Consider the following 18,806-nt stretch of genomic DNA (forward strand, 5'->3'; position numbering starts at 1 on the left):
GGGGCTTGAAGTCACAAGCCAATAGATCATGACCTGAACCAAAATCAAAAGTCGGACGCTTAACCGACTGAGCTTCCAGGCACCCCTGATTCTGCATTTCTTTAAAATTTTTTTTTTAACGTTTATTTATTTTTGAGACAGAGAGAGACACAGCATGAACGGGGGAGGGGCAGAGAGAGAGGGGAACACGGAATCGGAAGCAGGCTCCAGGCTCTGAGCCATCAGCCCAGAGCCCGACGCGGGGCTCGAACCCGCGGACCGCGAGATTGTGACCTGAGCAAAGTCGGACGCTTAACCGACTGAGCCACCCAGGTGCCCCTGATTCTGCATTTCTAACACGCTCTCTGATGCTGACAATGCCGCTGTTCTGGGGACCACACGCAAAGTAGCGAGGATGGCTACAGGTTGCAATAGGCCACAAACCACAAAAAAAAGTTCATTAAACACTAAAATGAAAAACAGTCAAATTTTTCTCAAAAACAGTAAGTTAACCATAATATAAACTCTAATATAAGAATTATAACATCCAGGGGCACCTGGGTGGCTCAGGTGGTTAAATGTCTGACTTCAGCTCAGGTCATGATCTCGAGGTTTGTGGGTTTGAGCCCCGTGTCAGGCTCTGCACTGACAGCTCAGAGCCTGGAACCTGCTTCGGATTCTGTGTCTCCCTCTCCCTCTGCTCCTCCCCTTCTCACGCTCTGTCTCTCAAAAATAAGTGAGATTAAAAAAAAAAAAAAAAAAAAGAAAGAATTGTAACATCCATATTTGTAGTGGGATTTTGAGCTTTGTAACATCTTAAAAATATCTTCATAATGACTTCTTGTTTAAATCTATAGTTCAACTTCCTGGAGCTTTGAGGGGGCTTTTCTACCCTAAAAACCCTAACTTACATCAGGGCTGAGAAGCCACGTACATGGAAGACTGTTTCAAGTTGCCATAACCTTTAAGCAGGTCCCTTTTTTCACTCACCCATCCTCTTGCTGTTTAAATCCAACACATTAGACAAATGGCAGAGTTAGGTGAGATTTTAGGGGCTGGGACCCCAAATTTTTCCAGATGAAAAGTAAATTTCTACAACAAAACAGGACCTTACCACAAGGCAGTAACAAATACCACTGGCTTCCATTTCTGGCCTTAGGTGACCAAGTTCCGGCAATGAGATGGCAATTAGCATTTTATACAACTACTGATTTTCATTCTTTTACCAGATCCTTGGACTGGCAAGTTCTATTTACTTTCAAAAGTCCACAGAATAAACAAAGCAAGGTACTTCACAAGGCCCTATTTTCCACCTGGGTCCAAGTTCACCGTGATCTTTTTTACTCATTTCTGATTATCTGTGCTATACTCAAACATTGGCTAGCTGCCTTTTAAAAGGCAGTTAGACACTACCACCAGCCCTCTCCCTCCCCCACCTCCTCCACTCTCTTTGCTAGCACCAGTGCCTAACAACAGAACCAACACATCTCTGAGGACATTCCAGCTTACCAGATAAGGTCAGTTTAAAATTCTAGATAGGGATAACCCATTCCATTTGTCTTTCCTTAGAGCCCTTCAAAAATATCCCCTGGCAATCAGCAGAACAAGCCTTTCACCAAAGAGAAAATAGTCTATGATTCTGCAATTTACAAACACTGAGACCTTTATTTAAAGGGTGTCCACATTTTATATTACTCCTAAGGGACGTTTATCTATGGACTCAAGTAAGCACCAGCCCAATGCTTGGAAGAAACAAAATGTACATACACTGCGGCTCCATGCAAATGGCTTCTCGGGCTAGAAGGCTATAAAGTTTTGCTGCCGGGCCTCAGAGGAAGGCCTACCTGTGACAGGGTATAATATTGGGACACAGTTTTCTTCTGAATTTGGAGCATGCCCTGTCCACAAGAGAGCCAGGCAACTGCCCAGAGAGGCTTGTTACAAAAACCATGAAAGAGGGGCAGAGGTGCCAGGCCACTGCCCTGCATACCCTGGAAGCTGAAAACAATTCTGAGAAATGATCTCTACTATGGACAAGTCCGACAGAAAGTTGTCTCTGTTGCCTCCAAAACTGGCTGTCCTCCTCGAATGATTTAACTCTGGGTACCAATTGGGCAATGCCAGCCACCGTGCTGGGGCGGAGGATTCAGGGATGCTGGTTCTGTCTTCTAGGTTAAGTAGGCGGATTCAAACCTCTGCGGTATAAACTGGAGATTTTGGGGGTTAGATCTGGGCGCCCCCACTGCATCTAGGCTACATGCTTCCATTCAACAAACATTTACTGAGCGTCTGCCCTAAGCCCGGCACTCTGCTAGGTGCGGAGGAGGAAGCCAAGCCACAGTCCCCAGAAGTGGAAGCAGACACAGAGAAGGGCCTTCAGGAGAGGTGTAGGTTGTGCGGGCCCCGAAAACCTGCCACAAATTGCTGTGATCAGTAGTTAATCGGGGGTCAGCATGACCTTCGCGCCGGGCTCCGCGGACCACCAAGCCCAATAATGAAAAAGGCTCGCGACAGCGAAGTCGGGAGTGGACAGGTAGGCCCGGGGGCAGGTGTTCAGGTAGGAGGCGCACGGCTGAGGCTGCAAGTCTGGAGAGGGCAGGGTCCCCAAGGAAGGTGGAAGGGCGGCCCAGGACCCCGCGAAGAAGAAGGGGGTGCGAGGAACTGGGGTCTGGCCCCGGGAAGTGGGTGCGCGGCGGCGGCCGGCCGGGCCTGAGCCCCCGAAGCGAGAGAGGGGAGGGAAGACTCCCGGCTAGGCCGCCAGCCCGCACCTGGGGCCCCGCCCGGCACCTACCACTTGGGCGACCTTGAGACAGCCGAGCGCTCCGCGCAGGTAGTCGGGGTCGCAGCGCAGGCCGGCCAGCCCGCGGCGCTGGCTCACCGGCTCGGTGGTGGGCTGGTACGGGCTGCTGGCGCCCGAAATCATGGAGGTGCTCGAGGCCTCGCCCTCGAAGCCGTCCAGCTCCTCGCCGCTCCGCATGCTGCCGCCCGGCCCGGGCCGCCTCGCGCGGCCGGCCCCCGGCGCCCGGAGCTGGCCGGCTCAGCGGGGCCGCCGCATCGCCGCCGCCGCCGCCGGACTGACCGCCCGCGGCCCGCCCCGCCGCCGCCGCCGCCTCCTCCTCCTCCTCTGAGCCCGCCGCCCGGCTGCAGCCGCGATTCGGTCAGCTTGGGATCGGCTCCCGCCGCCTCGGCAGCGGAAAGGGAGGGAGGCGGGAGCAGGAGGAGAGAGAAGGAGGCGGGAGCCGGCGGAGCGGGCCGGGAGGGGGCGGAGCGAGCGCCCACCCGCCAGCCGCTCGGCGGCGCTCCGCGGCTAGGGCGAGACGGAGGCGGCCGCCCGCGCCTAGGGGCCTCGGGAGGCGGGGCCTCGGGGCGGGGCGGGACGCCGTCTCCTCGGACCCCGCCCTCACCTGCCTGTGCGCAGGGGCCCGGGAGGCTCTCTGCAAGCCCTGCCATCCCCGCCTGCGAGGGGCGGGGGTCGCGGGGACCGAGAGGAATGGGGGCTAAGGGGAGGGTCTAAGTGGACTTAAAGGACACGGAGTTGCTTTCCCAGGGCGCTACCTTAGTTTCTCTTCTGGAGGAAGTGGGGTTCTCTGCAGGTAGGCTGGGAGACTTACCGGCGAAGACCAAAATGTGCTGTGCGAACCCTGCTGCCAACCGTGATTGGCCCAGGGTGGGTCTGGCGAGAGGAGTCCAAGGGTCTGGGTTCCCACCCTGGACGCCTTGCAACAAGCCAGTACAGAGAGGCCAGGGACTGAGCGCGGCGGTAATGAAACTACAGTGAGTGAGGGGTCGCTCAGCACGGGGTCTGCAAGACATACACGGTAAATACTTACGAATAATTCCCAGTTTAAGTTCTACATCCACCGGCCTGACCGAGGAGGGGCGCTAGCACATTGTAGACCCTCGATAAGCAACAGTAGTTGCCTCTCAGCTGACAAGATTTTGTAATCGCTATCTAATCATCAAGTCAAGTTAAACACAGATTTTTGCTCTGACGGGCATTAATTAAGAACCAATTTGCAATTCAAGTGTGAAGGCTAATTTTAAGCTTAAGTAAAACACTGACTTCTAAGAATTGTCGCTTTGGTATTGAACTCTTACACACCACAAATATTGAGAGCTTCCCATGCTGTAGGCACTGAGGAAGACACTTGAAGAAAGTATTATTATTCCCATTTTACAGAAGGGCAGACTAAGTGTGGCGATTGGTAGTAGTTTGTCCCAGGCCACACAGTTTGGTGGTGAGTGGAGCCCAGGTTCCAACTTTGTACACCACATAATATTGCTTAATATATAATTTAGATAGTTCACAATATAATTGGTGAACTCCAAGCTGAGATGCAGTAAACATCATAACTAACAAGATTTCCATTTAAAGGGTTTTCATCTTTGGCTTACCAAAGATGGGAAAGACAGTATTTCTAATACTCAATTCAACCAACAAATCTGTATTGGGCACTTACTATGTGCTAAGAAATATACTAGGAACTGGAGATAAACTGCCAGGTAAAGACAGCAAGTTGGATGTAGGCCTTGGCCCCTGTTGTTTCCCAAAATCCCAGTGAAATGACAGTTACAGGGATTGATTGATTGATTGATTGATTTTAGGGCATAAAACCACTGCAACAAAGAATGGTAAAGAAGACAATGGCAACAAAGTTGGAGTCAGAATAGCAACTAGGCAAGTGATAACTGACTTAGCAGCTCCAAGAAAGCTAAACCCTAAAATGCACAGGGAAAGGCTGAACTGCAACTTACATTATATCACAGAACAAAAGGTTCTGGGATGGGCAGCACCAAGCACATGTAGAAGTGGAGGTGGAAGCAAGGAATAAAAGAAAAAAATCAATTGAAAGTCTTTTTAAGAAGCAATTGGATCCCTGAATCTCTTCTCATGCCCATCCTCCAAGAGTGGAGTTTTATTCTCTGGAGAAGATAAAACAGAGTCTCTTAGCTAGGGATCATGAGGCACAGTTGAGGACAGGGTTACTATATTGAAAAGTGTGTGTGTGTGTGTGTGTGTGTGTGTGTGTGTCTTAATAACTAATGCTAACTAATATGAAAGCAAAAAAAAAAAAAAAAATTAAAAATTCATTAGAATTAAAGAAAAGGAAATCTTACAGGAAGTAGAGCCAAAAGACAAAGAGATGGAAAATGAGAGAAAAGATAAGAAAATTAGAGGAATAGACCGAGAGAATAATAGAATAGTAAGACTTGCATGGAATTAAAATCAGGAAAATTGGAGGGAAGAGACCATAAAATAATAATTTAGTAACATTATTCTGAACCATAGGACATGAGTTTTGGATTTAAAGGACCCACCAGCGCCCAGCACAGTGCCCAGCACAGACTTGCACCCATGTACATCGGACCGGCAAGGACAAGATGCTCAAAGCTCCAGAGAGGAACAGAGCAGGTTTCATTATAAAATATCAGGAATCAGAAAGGCATCAGACTTTTCTACAGCAACTTTGGGCGCTACAAGGAAATGAAGCAAAGTCTTCCATATCCTGAGGAAAAATGATCCTCACCTTGAAATCTGATTCCATCTGGAGTATCAATCAGGTATGATTGATGTCTCTTTCAGACATGCAGAGATTCCCTTTATCCTTTTCTTAGGAGACTGCTGGAGGACACCATCAAAACAAGGATTTAAACCAAGGAAGCAAAGGATGCAGGATCTAGCAAAGGGTGGGTGCAGCCTAGGAAGAGGTGGTAAGGATCACAGGGTGAGTGGGGCAGAGACCCCTCTGCATCAGGGCTGTGAGTCAGCCAGCCCAGCCTGGAGGAGCCAGAGGCTTTGAGACACTTCTTCAAGATGAAATTAATGTGTTGAATATACAGACAGAAAGATACATAGTTTGGGGAGAGTTTTGAGATCAGTTAGGGATAAACGTATAGAGAACTAAGCAAATATTCATATATATTTATTAACTGCAGGAAAAATAAAAGGATGCAGAGAAAAGTATGGTAAATCACATGGCTCAGTTGTCAATAATATTTGCATAACTATAATAATATAAACAATGAATGCTGATCTAGCCAGAAGTAAGTAACCCTTGTAGAAAGGAAAGGATAGAGGGACAGGATGTGTGCAGGTGTGATGAGAAGGGCAGTGTGTGCAAGAGCTCTAAATACCCATCATCTATTGTGAGAGATCAGTAGATGCTTAAAACTGAAAAATCAAGAGGTAGCAGTATATGCTTGTTAATTAAAAATATAAAGAAAAGTACAAAAATAATGTTAAAAGTTTCAAAGCGTTGCCTCTGGGGAACAGGAAAGTTAACGAGGGTTATAGGCCTTATAGAACTATTTGATTCTCTTAACTCTGTGTGCACATATAACTTTAACAAAAATAAAAGCTAAGTTGGGGTACCTTGCTGGCTCAGTCGGTGGAGCATGTGACTCTTGATCTTGGGGTCATGAGTTCAAGCCCCACGCTGGGTATAGAGATTACTTTAAAATTTTTTTTTAACATTTATTTATTTTTGAGACAGAGAGAGACAGAGCATGAACGGGGGAGGGTCAGAGAGAGGGAGACACAGAATCTGAAACAGGCTCCAGGCTCTGAGCTGTCAGCACAGAGCCCAATGTGGGGCTCGAACTCACGGACCGTGAGATCATGACCCGAGCCGAAGTCGGCCGCTCAACCGACTGAGCCACCCAGGCGCCCCTAGAGATTACTTTAAAAAGTAAAATAAAATATTTTAAAAAATAAAAAAAAAAAATTGAAAATAAAAGCTAAGTTAAAGACAATTTTTTAAAAAGGAACTTGAGAGTCAGTGGTGAGCAAGGCAGATGGAGTCCCTGCCAGCAAGGACGTGGAGAGTAAGTATTAAAACCAGTAAGTATAGCGGAGCATGTGCTGAGTATTGTTCACGGTGCTATGGGAATTTCCAGCAAGGATTTAACTGAATCTCTGGATCAGAATTTCAGCTGAGATTTGAAATGTGAACGGCAGCTAGCTAAGCAAAGAGATGATAAGGGTTGCTGGAAGAGTGTTCCAGGCAGAGGGAACAAAATGTGAAAAGGCCCAGAGAAGAGGCTCAAATGCAGAATTCAGAGGGAGGAGGAGGGCAGACAAGACCTGAAGCTGGAGGGAAGCCTCGGGCTGGTCCCTGTGCAGTCTTGTGGGCCATGCGACAGGGTGGACTCTGAACAGAAGAGTATTAAAGGGGAGAGTGGCCCAGGAGGCCTGACTTTTAGAGCTCTCTCTCTGGCTTCATGAGGGAGAAGGATTGAGCGGAAGCAAGATTAGAGGCTTCCTCCAGTACTTATTAACTGTTCCCTGTTCCTGGACACTAGCCTAGTTTATTTTTAGTTCTGGGGACAGACTCAAAATTTTTACTTCTGGTTTTTAACAGAAGTTAAACAGACTTCCAAAGGATGTCGTTAGGAATCCCACATAGTAATGGTAGGTAAAACTTGGTATTATGGTACCTTCCTCAGTTTTAAATTGTAATACATCATGAGTCTGTGGCTGTAGCTGTGCCTCCAAGTGTCTATCAGTGCTGAGATCAAAATGCAGATGATAAATGATAGAGAAGCAGGCAGCCTTCTGACAGGTCCCTGGGTTTCAGGGCCTGGTCCACATATCCAAGGCTGACTTAAGGCAACCAGACTCAGGGAGCCTGATGAATAAACCAGATGTTACTTTACTAATTGCTGCCAGTGGATAGACTCTGCCAACAATCATATTGCTGATTCATATCTCAATCCCTGAACTCATCCTGAAAGAGCTGCTCAGAGTATATAGCATCTTTCGATACGGGCTATTCCCCAGGTTACCCTGGCTCACCTTGATCAGGCCCAGCCCCACCCAAGCCCCTGAGCCTCTCATTTAGCTCTGGGCTTGGTTCCCTCCAAGGGCAACCACCTCCAAGTCTGGAGGCCTCCTCACTCTAGCCCCCCTCCACAAGCACAATGATTCCATGGACTCATGGAAAAAGTTCTAACCTCAAGAGCATTGGTCCTACAAGGACTTTAGTTCTAAATTCCATTAAGGACTGGAAGCAAACAAAACACCTTCCCAAATGGTGGTCCCTGGTGTTCTATACCTGGAGGCAGTGCCTAGTGTTGCTGAAGGGCGGGGGCGGGGGGGGGGGGTTCACATTTCACTTCATTTCTTACTGAGGTCTCCCTAGTGCATCTCTGTGAGTGTTGCAGATGGGCATAGTTTTTCCTGTAATGTCAATTAAGCAATAGATCTAATCTACTTCTAATAAGCTCAGTAATTAGCAGGATCCCTACAGACTTCTCCCTCAAACAAAAATATAGACATTGGTGGTGAAGTAGAACATCTCAAGCATGAAGTATATAGTGGGAAGACAAATTAAGTTTATCATGAACAATTATCAATGTTGATATCATCCTTTTTAAAGGTTATTTACTTAGAGAGAGAAAGAGATTGGGAAACAGAGAATCCCAAGCAGGCTCTACACTGTCAGCACAGAGCCCGATGTGGGGCTCAAAACCATGAACCGCAAGATCATGACCTGAGCTGAAATCGAGAGCCAGTCACTTAACCCACTGAGCCACCCAGGCGCCCGATCAGTGTTAATATCAAAATGAACCAAATGCACAAGAAAATCTTATGTTTAATGTCACAAGACTAACAACTTAGTTTGAAACAATTTCACTTTTAAAAAGCCTTTCAAGGAAAAGTACCCATACAAATTCCTTGTGTCTGAAGGATTAGACTCAAAGATGTAAAAATAAACACGCCATTTTTGTGTTTGAAAGAAGCAGATGCCCCTGTTGTCCCAAGGCAGGGGTGGGGGGTAGTGACCGGACCCCTCTGGCTGTGCTGCGCTGTGCTGCTGTGCATTCATTCCCACATGCCTGGAGGGAGGGCTGGGCCTGGGCGAATTCCAGCCGGGAGCAGTTCAGATGCTGCAGCCCTGAACTGCAGTTAACTGCTGCTTCTGAAAAAACTTGTCACTCCAGCCAGAAAAATGCTCTCCAAGTCTTCTCTAAAAATAGTGCTTGCTGGGATTTTCCAGTTTGACATTCCTTCAGTTCCTATGACCAAGGACAACTCAAGCCAATCCATCTGCGCCCCTTCCTGGAGACTCCGGTGGAATCCCACCCTCCGTGGGATGCCAGTTTGCAGGTCCTGCTGCCACCAAACCCTGCGGGCACTTGATGATTTGGGGAAAGATTTGCCTGCTCGGCAGCTGCCTTGCTTCTCCCTGGCTGCTCTCCACCTTCTCTTCCCGTGGCAGAGAAGGGGGAATGGTTTTCTAGAGAAGGTGGAAAGTGTGACTGTAAGGAAACGTGGGTGCTGCCTTCCCTCCAGTACCCGTGGTCATTCCAGGCTGGATGCTGACTAAACTAGCCTGGGAACTTTGGAGAGTCACTGCGGTAGCCAGGGGATAACATACATAAACCAGACATTTGCTGATGGCCCGCTTCCATGTGCCGGCCACTGGGCCACATGCTGCAGCCTTGAGTCTCTCACAAAAGAATTGTGGGGGTAGCCATTGTGGGACCAGAGTGGGCATGCTTGCTTCCATCTGCCTAGCATCTATGCCCCTGCTTCTAAGGACAGCACCCCCACCTTGTTCTGGACTGCTCCTTCTCTAATCCAACACCCACCTCCCACCTCCCTGCTGATGCTTACCTAGGAAGAGTAGGCACTTGACCCAAGATTGATCAGTCATGGTTCCCTCCTACCAGGGTGGGCCTGGGATGTGAGTTAAGCCAATGAGAACCCTACCCTGGGCTTTTTCTCTGTAGAACACAGAGGTATATACAAACTTCAGTAAGCACAGGAATCATTCAAGAAGATTTTTTTTTTTTTTTTGAGAGAGAGAGAGAGAGCATGAGCAGGGGAGGAGCAGAGAGAGAGAGAGAGAGAGAGAGAGGGAGAGAGAATCCCAAGCAGGCTCTGCACTGTAAGCGCAGAGCCCCACACAGGGCTTGAAGCCACAAACTGTGAGATCATGACCCAAGCGGAAATTAAGAGTCGCTTAACCAACTGAGCGACCCAGGCGCCCCTAGGGGTAGATTTTCAGGACCTCCTGAAGGGTCTGATGCCTAAGCCTAAGGTGTGGACAGGAATCTGCTGCTGCAAATATCTATAGGACAACAAGGCCAGTGCAATTGCCTGGAGTAGGAGAGGTCAGGGAAAGCTTCAAGGAGCTAACGTGGGTCTTAAAGGTGAAATAGGAATTCACTCATTAGTATGTGATCCTGCCACCTGTTCTACCTTCTGGAAGCAGTCTCATTGGCTGACCTATATGGTCCCAGGCTCTCCTGACTTTCCTCCTACCTCTCTGGCTGCACTTTTCAGTCATCTGTATAGGTTTGGTCCCTGGAGTTCAGTGTTTCTCAGGGTACTAGTTTCATCACCTTTCCCATGACTCGAGACCATCCTCCTGAGCTCCAGTCACTTAGATCCAGTTGCCCACTAGATATTACCCTTGGGTGTCCTGAGTTCCACGAGGCTAAAACATAATTCATAATGCCACTTGCTGGCCCCCCAAACCTGCAATATGAACACCCATTCCTTTCTGAGGCCAAGGAGGAAAAGAAGGCACTTTTAAAATGCATTCCATGTACCAGACATGGCTCTACTTGGTTGTCATAAATTAACTCATTTAACACTCAAAATAGCACAATGAAGAGGGCCAACTCCTAGTTATCCTGTAGGGCTCAGGCTAGATGCCAACTCATCCAGGAATATCTTCCTGAGCCCCCAGGCTGGGTCAGATGCTCCTGCCCTGGCTTCCGCAGCCCCTTGCATCAAAGTATGTACTACATGATGTATAACTCGCTGTTTACCCACCCATCTGCAGCTCTTCCAGACCATGATCTGTGTTGTGTCCTCTGGGCCTCGCCCAGGGCCAGACGCGGGGTAGGCATGCCAGTAACCATTGGGGGAACACAGAACTATAGTCACTGGCTGTATAACCTCAGAAAAGATGTTAACATCTGTGGGCTGTTTCCCCGTCTGTCAATTGTGAAGCGTTTAGAATGGTGATGGAGACAAAGTAGACACTCAGCAAATATTCACTCATTATTGTTGTCATTATTCTGAACAAGCAGGACAAGGCATTCTGGAACAAGGAGCTAGCCTGAGCAAAGGCCTGACAGAAAGGGATTCATAAAAAGGTGAGCAGCCTGAGTTTGTGTTCAGACAGGGAGGGTTGAAGGGTATGTGAAGGGCAAGGGGAGGGATAGATGAGCAGGGTAGGTTGGGAACACATTGGGAAGGCCCCTGCACTCAGGTGAGCCATTAGAGTTAAACTGGGCTCTTTAAGCAGGGGACTGACCCAATCAGATTTGAGTGAAAACAAAAAGTACAGATAAATAATTCAGTCTTATCTTCTCTATCAAATGGGTAGCAGTCTCCGTTACGTTAAATAATGGATACAACCCTTTAAAAGAAAAAAGGTCTCAGAGCCCCCAAGAGAACATCTGTGGATGCCTAGGGATCCCCAGACCCATTCAAGGAAACCCTGGTGCAGCCAGAAACATCCCAAGAGTTCAGGGAGTCTGATTCTTTTTTTTTTTTTTTTTTTTTTTTTTTTTTTTTAATTTTTTTTTTTCAACGTTTTTTATTTATTTTTGGGACAGAGAGAGACAGAGCATGAACGGGGGAGGGGCAGAGAGAGAGGGAGACACAGAATCGGAAACAGGCTCCAGGCTCCGAGCCATCAGCCCAGAGCCTGACGCGGGGCTCGAACTCACGGACCGCGAGATCGTGACCTGGCTGAAGTCGGACGCTTAACCGACTGCGCCACCCAGGCGCCCCAGGGAGTCTGATTCTTGAAGGGGGGACTGGAGGTCCCCGGATTCGTGGGCACCTGAGCTAAGCCTCAAAGGATGGACAGGCCTTAGGTAAGTGGTCAGAAAGGGCAGGAAAGTATGATAGTAGGACAAGCCTAGGGCAGAGTCTGGGAGCTCAGGAGATTAGAGGAGGGAATGAAGTAGTGGCGGAAGGACATATTTAGTAAAGAAGTCATGGGGGTGGAGAGGTTTTAAGAGCTATTGTCAGAGGCCTGAATGGTACACAGCTTTTGATCTTTAGCCTGTGTACATGGGCTGACTTGAAGGCTGTTTGTTTTAATTCAATGTATTTACTTGGAAACAATCTCAAAATTACAAACAAAAAAGCCTGTAAGTACAGTAAAAAGAACTTCTTTTCCTCTGAACTATTTGAAAGTAAGCTGCCAACCTAGTATCCTATCACACCCAAATACTTTAGTAGTGCATACGTCCTACAGAGACATTCTCCTCCTTTAGCAGAATACAACCATCAAAGCCAGGAAATTATGGACACATTACTACCATCTAATCTTTGGATCCCATTCAAGTTTTGCCAAATGTCCCTACATCTTTGTAGCTAAATGATCCCAGTAAGGATCATGTGTTGCCTTATTATCTTTTTAGTCTCCTTCACACTGGAACAGTTCCTCAGACTTGTCTTGACTTTCACGACCTTCACACTTTGGAAGATTACAGCCAATTATTTTGCAGAAATATCCTCCAATCTGAGTTTCTCTGATGTTTCCTTGGGATTAGATTCAGGTCATACATTTTTGGCACCCTAGAAATTATATGCTTCTCAGTACAGCCTATCGGGAGGCACATGATTGAGGTTTGTCCTATTACTAATGATGTTCACTTTCATAGTAGCTGAAGCTTGTATCTACCAGGCTTCTCCACTATTAAGTTACTCTTTTTACCCCTTGTAATGAACACACCTGAGTCAATTTAAGAATCCAAATAAATATTGATTGTAATGAATTATAACCCACTGAATAAATCATATAAATTGAAATGCTGATGAGAAATGGAATGCCAGTTCTGACGTATAATTTATTACTTTATATCAAATATAGACTCATGATTTTCTATTCTTTTAATGAGTTATAATCCATTATTATTTTTTTAAATGCTCAAATTGGCTTTGAATTGATTAGCAAGCTGATCAATGTGGGTTTTGTTTTTTTGTTTTTTTTTTTTTTTGATGTCTCCCTATTCTTTGAGCTCTTTCTTACTTTCCAGCACAGATCTCCCAAGCTGACACTTCCCCTGCCCCAGTTCTAGAATCAGCTATTTCTCCAAGGAGCCCTGATTTACTTTACTGGAGAATAGTACTTAGGAGCCAAAATCTAGGCATGAAGTATGCTCACTTGGGCTGTTGGTGCTCCCAGACCCTCTCAGTGCAGATAGCTAGGGAATATACATATGTATATAAATACACACATCTGTGTATGTGTGTGTGTGTGTGTGTGTGTGTGTGTGTGTGTGTGTGTGTGTGTATTGAAAACCACGAGTTTACCCTAATGTCTCTAGCTCCATTCCAATACTCTAGTTTTCTATTTCCATTATTTGTTAATCTTCCCATTATTTGTTACTCCCTTCTCTGGCAGTGAGAAGCCTGGTTATCATCTTTCATACATTAATTTACATGACCGATGCCCCTGTATGTAACCACTTTCCAATCTCCATCTCTCCAATCCCTCCACAGGTGCCCTCCTACCATATGACCCCATATTGGGCCCCTCGTCTCACACAGAGACTCACTTCACTGGGCTCAGGTTCTGACACTCCATGCGATGCCCTCCTTCCTCCTTCTGGATGGATACCTGAGTCAGGCCAGCCTCCCATGGGTTTGCTGTCTTCACACCACTTGGGCTCTGATGCCCTGTGCCCTTCTCCTAAGATGCCCTCTTCACCCTGAAAAGAGTTTTTGTTTGTTTGTTTGTTTGTTTGTTTAACACCTGGCCATTCCCTCATCCCCACCTAAAGGGACATTCTCTTCACCCTGCTCAGGTTCCAGAAACCACCTTTGGGTCACCATAGCTTCCCACCCCAGCCCCAGACACCTACCATGCTCTGCCCACCTAGACTTTAGGGCCAGGGGTGCCTGGGTGGCTCAGTCAGCTAAGCATTCAACTCTTGATCTCGGCTCAGGTCATGACCTCATGGTTCATGGGGCAAGGAGCCTGCTTCGGATTTAGTCTCTCCTCTCTCTCTCTGCCCCTCCCACTCTCTCAAAATAAACTAAAAAAAAAAAAAAAAAAAAAGACTTTAGGGCCAAATCAGTGGGGACGGGGAAAAGTGCCAGTGATTTGGGGGTTTGTTTTGAGCAAAGATGACTGTGGTGTTAGACACATTGCTTGCCTTAGCTGTTGCTCCCAGAGGACTATTAGTCCTGGAGGGGCAGAACCTACCTTGTTTACATTATCAGCAATATCTCCTGTCACCCAATCATGCCCACTATTCTTTGGAAGATGGCAATGGTTGCTGAGGAGAGGCAGGGGGAGGCCCCAAGAAGTCACAAACCTCAACCACGTATTTGGAAGCCTACGCATGCAGATGGCGGAGAGCTGCCTTGCCCAAGAAACCAGGCAGTTGCCCAGGTGATGGAATTTATAGTGTGTTGAAAGCTTGTCTGCCCTAAAATAGCTCTCTTGCTTGGTGTCTAAACTAGCAATTTATTTCTTCGTATTTAAGGCCTGGTGTTTAGCACTGCCCTTGCTGGGGAAAAGTGTGCAGATTAGGTAGAGGAAGGCAGCGAGACAGAAGCAAGGACACCTGGATTCTCAGTCCTAGCTCTGCTCCCTTCCTGTGTGACGGTGATGAGTAACTTCCCAACCTGGGTTTATTTCTCCATCTTGAAAGTGGTGATTTCCAGCACGAAGGTCTCTCTCTCACACAATCGGTTCAGGGCTGGTTCTGTTTCAGGACCATCTGCACACTTGGCACTGCAAGAGGCACTCACCTCAATGCATCCAGCCTCCCTGTGAGATATGAGGATGCTAAGATTCAGAGAGGTCACGTGTCTCAGTTGTCCACAATTACACAACTGTTAAGTTCTGGAGCCAGGACTCAAACACAAGCCCACCTGACAGCCCATGTGTCAGGGCTCGGACTGTGGGCTACGGTTTTCCTTTTATGTCAGAGCAGTTCCGGTTCAGCTCAGTGCCAGAAATACTTATGGTTCTGAGCGTGGGTGAGAACCATCTGGCAGAGTGGCTGGTTTGAGGCTGTTTGGTGATGCCTCCCTTGAGGACTCGAGCCAGAAGCGAGATGTGTGCCGGATTGCCCTTTGTGCCTGTGACCATGCCGTCCACGGGAGTCACAGAAACCCACTCCCAGGGGCAAAATTTCCCAGGGGGTGTTCCTATTATGGCAAACCCACCAATTTACAAATGCTGATTTCCCTGGGAGCAGGGAAAGTGAGAGGGAAGAGAAGGTGGGGCAAGGGAAAGGAAACTGAGAGTCCACACAGAAATATCACCAGAGTCCAAATTCCAACAGTCATAAAAATAGGGATCTTGACTGAGCCTTAGTAGCCCTGCATGTGAATGTTTTCAAAGGGCATTCTGTGGAACCTGGAAGATGTCCATAGTCACAGCTAGCTGGGAAAGCCAACACTTGAGCCCTTCTGAAGAGCTATACCTACCCAGTTACCCATAAAACAAATCCGAACAAGAATCTATTGGGGTGTCTGGGTGGTTCAGTCAGTTAAGTGTCCCAACTCAATTTCAGCTCAGGTCATGATGTTGAGCCCCGTGGGGGGCTCAGTGCTGACAGCATGGATCCTGCTCGGGATTCTCTCTCTGCCCCTCCTCTGCTCACATGTACATGCTCACTCTTTCTCAAAATAAATACACTTTAAAAATATAATTAGTTTGTGGGGGTGCCTGAGTGGCTCAGTCGGTTAAGTGTCCAACTTTGGCTCACATCATGATCTCACAGTTCAGTTTGTGAGTTCGAGCCCCACACTGGGCTCTCGGCTATCAGGGCAGAGCCCACTTCGGATCCTCTGTCCCCTCCTGGGCTCATGCTCTCTAATATAAATAAACATTAAAAAAAAAAGTTGGGGCACCTGGTGGCTCAGTTGGTTAAGCGTCTGACTTCAGCTCAGGTCATGATCTCACGGTTCGTGGGTTCAAGCCCCGCGTCGGGCTCTGTGCTGGCAGTTCAGAGCCTGGAGCCCACCTCAGATTCTGCGTCACCCTCTCTCTTTATCCCTCCCCTGCTCATGCTGTGTTCGTCTCTCTCTCTCTCAAAAACAAATAATAAACATTAAAAAACATTTTTTAAAGAAAGTAAATAAAATAAAAAAATACAGGAGTTCAAAAAATAATTTTAAAAAATCTATTTAATTTAGTTTAACCTTGAATCTTCTAATCCCATTTGACCACCTAAAATTTGATATGCCCAGAACACACCTTGGGAAACCGAGATTTAAACTTTTACAAATGGAGAGAGGAATGTCAAGAGCAAGGCTACCTGGTGAGGGGCAGAGCCTACACCAGAACCAGCGGCATTCTTGTGCAGTTATGGCAGTGCAGGGCAAATCCTTGCTGTTTGTTCCCTCCTGTGCTGCTGTGAGAGAGAACATGCCTCTAAGATGGGTTTTCAGGGTGCAAGCCACCTAACATTAATTGGAACTTCTGAAATACCTTCTCAACATGTATGTATTATTTGTATACAAAGTCTAAACAACTAGAGTGTTTAGTTTCCTATATACTCCCAAGTTTAATTCCAGGCTAGCATTTGTTAGCTGATTCTGAGTAAGTCAAAAATGGATTCACAGTAAAATGGCGCCAAATATTTTAAATATCAAGGACAGATGTAACATGCCACAGTCTCCTGGCAGATGTACAAGCACTGCCACTCTTTAAATCATTGCCTTAAAAAAGGACAGTTTTAAAGGGAGTTCTTCCCCAAACAAAAATTAAGATGCTTACAATCTGCAGTTCACATCTTGCTTGTCTTTTCTAGAACTTTAAAGAGTTCTTTCAAGAAGCTGACTGGGTGAGATGGGTTTGGAGGGGAGGCAGGGTGGGGGAAGACAGAGAAGACTGATGATCATTTACAAATGTAAATTCAGTTCTATCCAAGAAACAAGTTCAATTAAATGTTCTAGAAAAACCTCACATATGAAGATACCTTAATGGTCTTGTGATTTGAATTGCTTAATGAAAAGATGGAACGAACACAAAGTTAAATGTTAACAGTACTGGAAAAAGATTTTAACTTTACCCACATTAGAATTTCTTAAGATTGGAAACACTAGAAAGGTTAGATAACTCCTGGCTAAAATGTTGCCCAAGGTTGGGGAAGGGACTTCGTGACCTCAAACTTCCCACACAGAACCCTAGTCCCGCCTCTACTGGCCTCTCAAACCCCTGCTACCTCGGCAGTGTCTCCTCTCCTCACGCTGCAAGATCCCCTTAGAATCAGAGCCCAGGGAGACTTCTGGGCTGCATCTCGGCTATGTTCTGGCTCTTTGTACCAGCACTGGCCATCCATGGTGAGCGCTTTGGCTTCTTCCTTCCTCCTGCTCTCAACCACACTGCTACAGGCCTGCTGTTTCTCCCAATCAGAACGCACCACCTGCGCCTCAAGTGGCAGAGCATCAGGATGGCACTTTGCATCCTTGTGGTTTATCTGCAGGCCTTGCAGGGTAAGAAATACAGTAGTAAATAGCAAGCACTGTCCTTGCCTCCAGGATCCAGGGTCAGATGTGGCATCCCGTGGGAACTGCACCAGGTGAGCGGTTACAGGTTGTCCATCCCTTCTACCTGTATTCTTTATAGATGAGATATTTAAACTACAAAATGTGAAATGCCACAAATGGAATGGGTAGATTCTCCACAGGTACAAATGGAGTTGCTGGAACAATGCAGAGTTTCCAAGAGGTATCTTCAGGGCCAACAATCACATTGAAGACCGACCATATGCCAAGTGCACGTGTACCTCCTCTACTGTTCACAATGACTGCAAAGAAATTTTATACCACTTTTACAGAGGAAGGAGGCCCAAGAGGGATGAAGTTCCCCAGTTTGGGCTGCTTTCTGGTTCTGCTTCTTAATCAGTTCCTCATCTGTCCAAACTGTACTCGCCTGGGGCGCCTGGGTAGCTCAGTCAGTTAAGCATCCAAGTTCAGCTCAGGTCATGATCTCGCAGTTCGTGGGTTTGAGCCCCGTGATGGGCTTTGTGCTGACAGCTCAGAGCCTGGAGCCTGCTTCAGATTCTGTGTCTCCCTCTCTCTACCCCTTCCCTGCTTGCGCTCTCTCTCTCAAAAATAAACATTAAAAACAGTTAAAGTGGTAAATTTTATGTTGTGAGTTATATCTCAATAAAAAGAGAAAAGGATGGTTGGTTGAGAGGGCTCCCACTCATGAAATCTAGGGCAATGTGAGCATCAAAAAGAATGAGTTATTAGATTGTAACACTCTGAATCTAAAAATTCACAGTGAAAACAACTACCCAAAAAGAGCAGAAGGAAGAGAACTCCTTTTTATAGATGAATGCCGGCTAATAAATGCAGGAGGAATGATGGGATAAGACTTAAGACTCCTAATGAGGGGCGCTTGGATGGCTCAGTAGGTTAAGCATCTGATTTTGGCTCAGGTCGTGATCTCACAGTTCGTGATTAAAGCTCCACCCCACATTAGGCTCTCTGCTGTCAGCGGAGAGAGCTTTGGATCCTTTTGTCTCCCTCTCTTTGTGACCCTCGAGTGTTCTAGTGTTCCCTCTCAAAAATAAACAAACATTCCAAAAAAAAAAAAAAGACTCCTAATGAGATAACGGATTTAGGCAAAAAATCATCAGCAGGTGCTATAACCAATGGGTAAAAAGGTGGCTGAAGACCAAGATACTCAATAGTACCACCCACAGTTTACTGGATAGAACTGGGGGCCACCACCTTAATCAAAGAGAATCAAACCTAACATCCCAATACAGGGACAACCTAATGTGATGCACTAGAACATATGTAACCTCACTTATGTAGTATCCTTGCAAAAGCCATTTAACCTGAATCAAATCATGAACAATGAGACAAACCCAGAACGTGG

The 18,806-nt window shown here is 46.8% G+C and overlaps 1 protein-coding gene across 1 annotated transcript in view; it reads right to left on the reverse strand.

Moving 5' to 3' along the window:
• Positions 1–2,957, reverse strand: part of CMTM4 (CKLF like MARVEL transmembrane domain containing 4) — a 66,743-nt gene extending 63,786 nt beyond the window's left edge. Inside the window, exon 1 of the mRNA XM_042970512.1 lies at positions 2,771–2,957. Coding sequence (XP_042826446.1) covers positions 2,771–2,956 — 186 coding nt within the window. The 5' untranslated portion in view covers position 2,957. The remainder of the gene's footprint in view (positions 1–2,770) is intronic.
• Between the last annotated feature and the right edge of the window lie 15,849 nt (positions 2,958–18,806).

The sequence above is a fragment of the Panthera tigris genome, chromosome E2 (assembly GCF_018350195.1).
Source record: "Panthera tigris isolate Pti1 chromosome E2, P.tigris_Pti1_mat1.1, whole genome shotgun sequence".
Taxonomy (NCBI): Eukaryota; Metazoa; Chordata; class Mammalia; order Carnivora; family Felidae; genus Panthera; species Panthera tigris.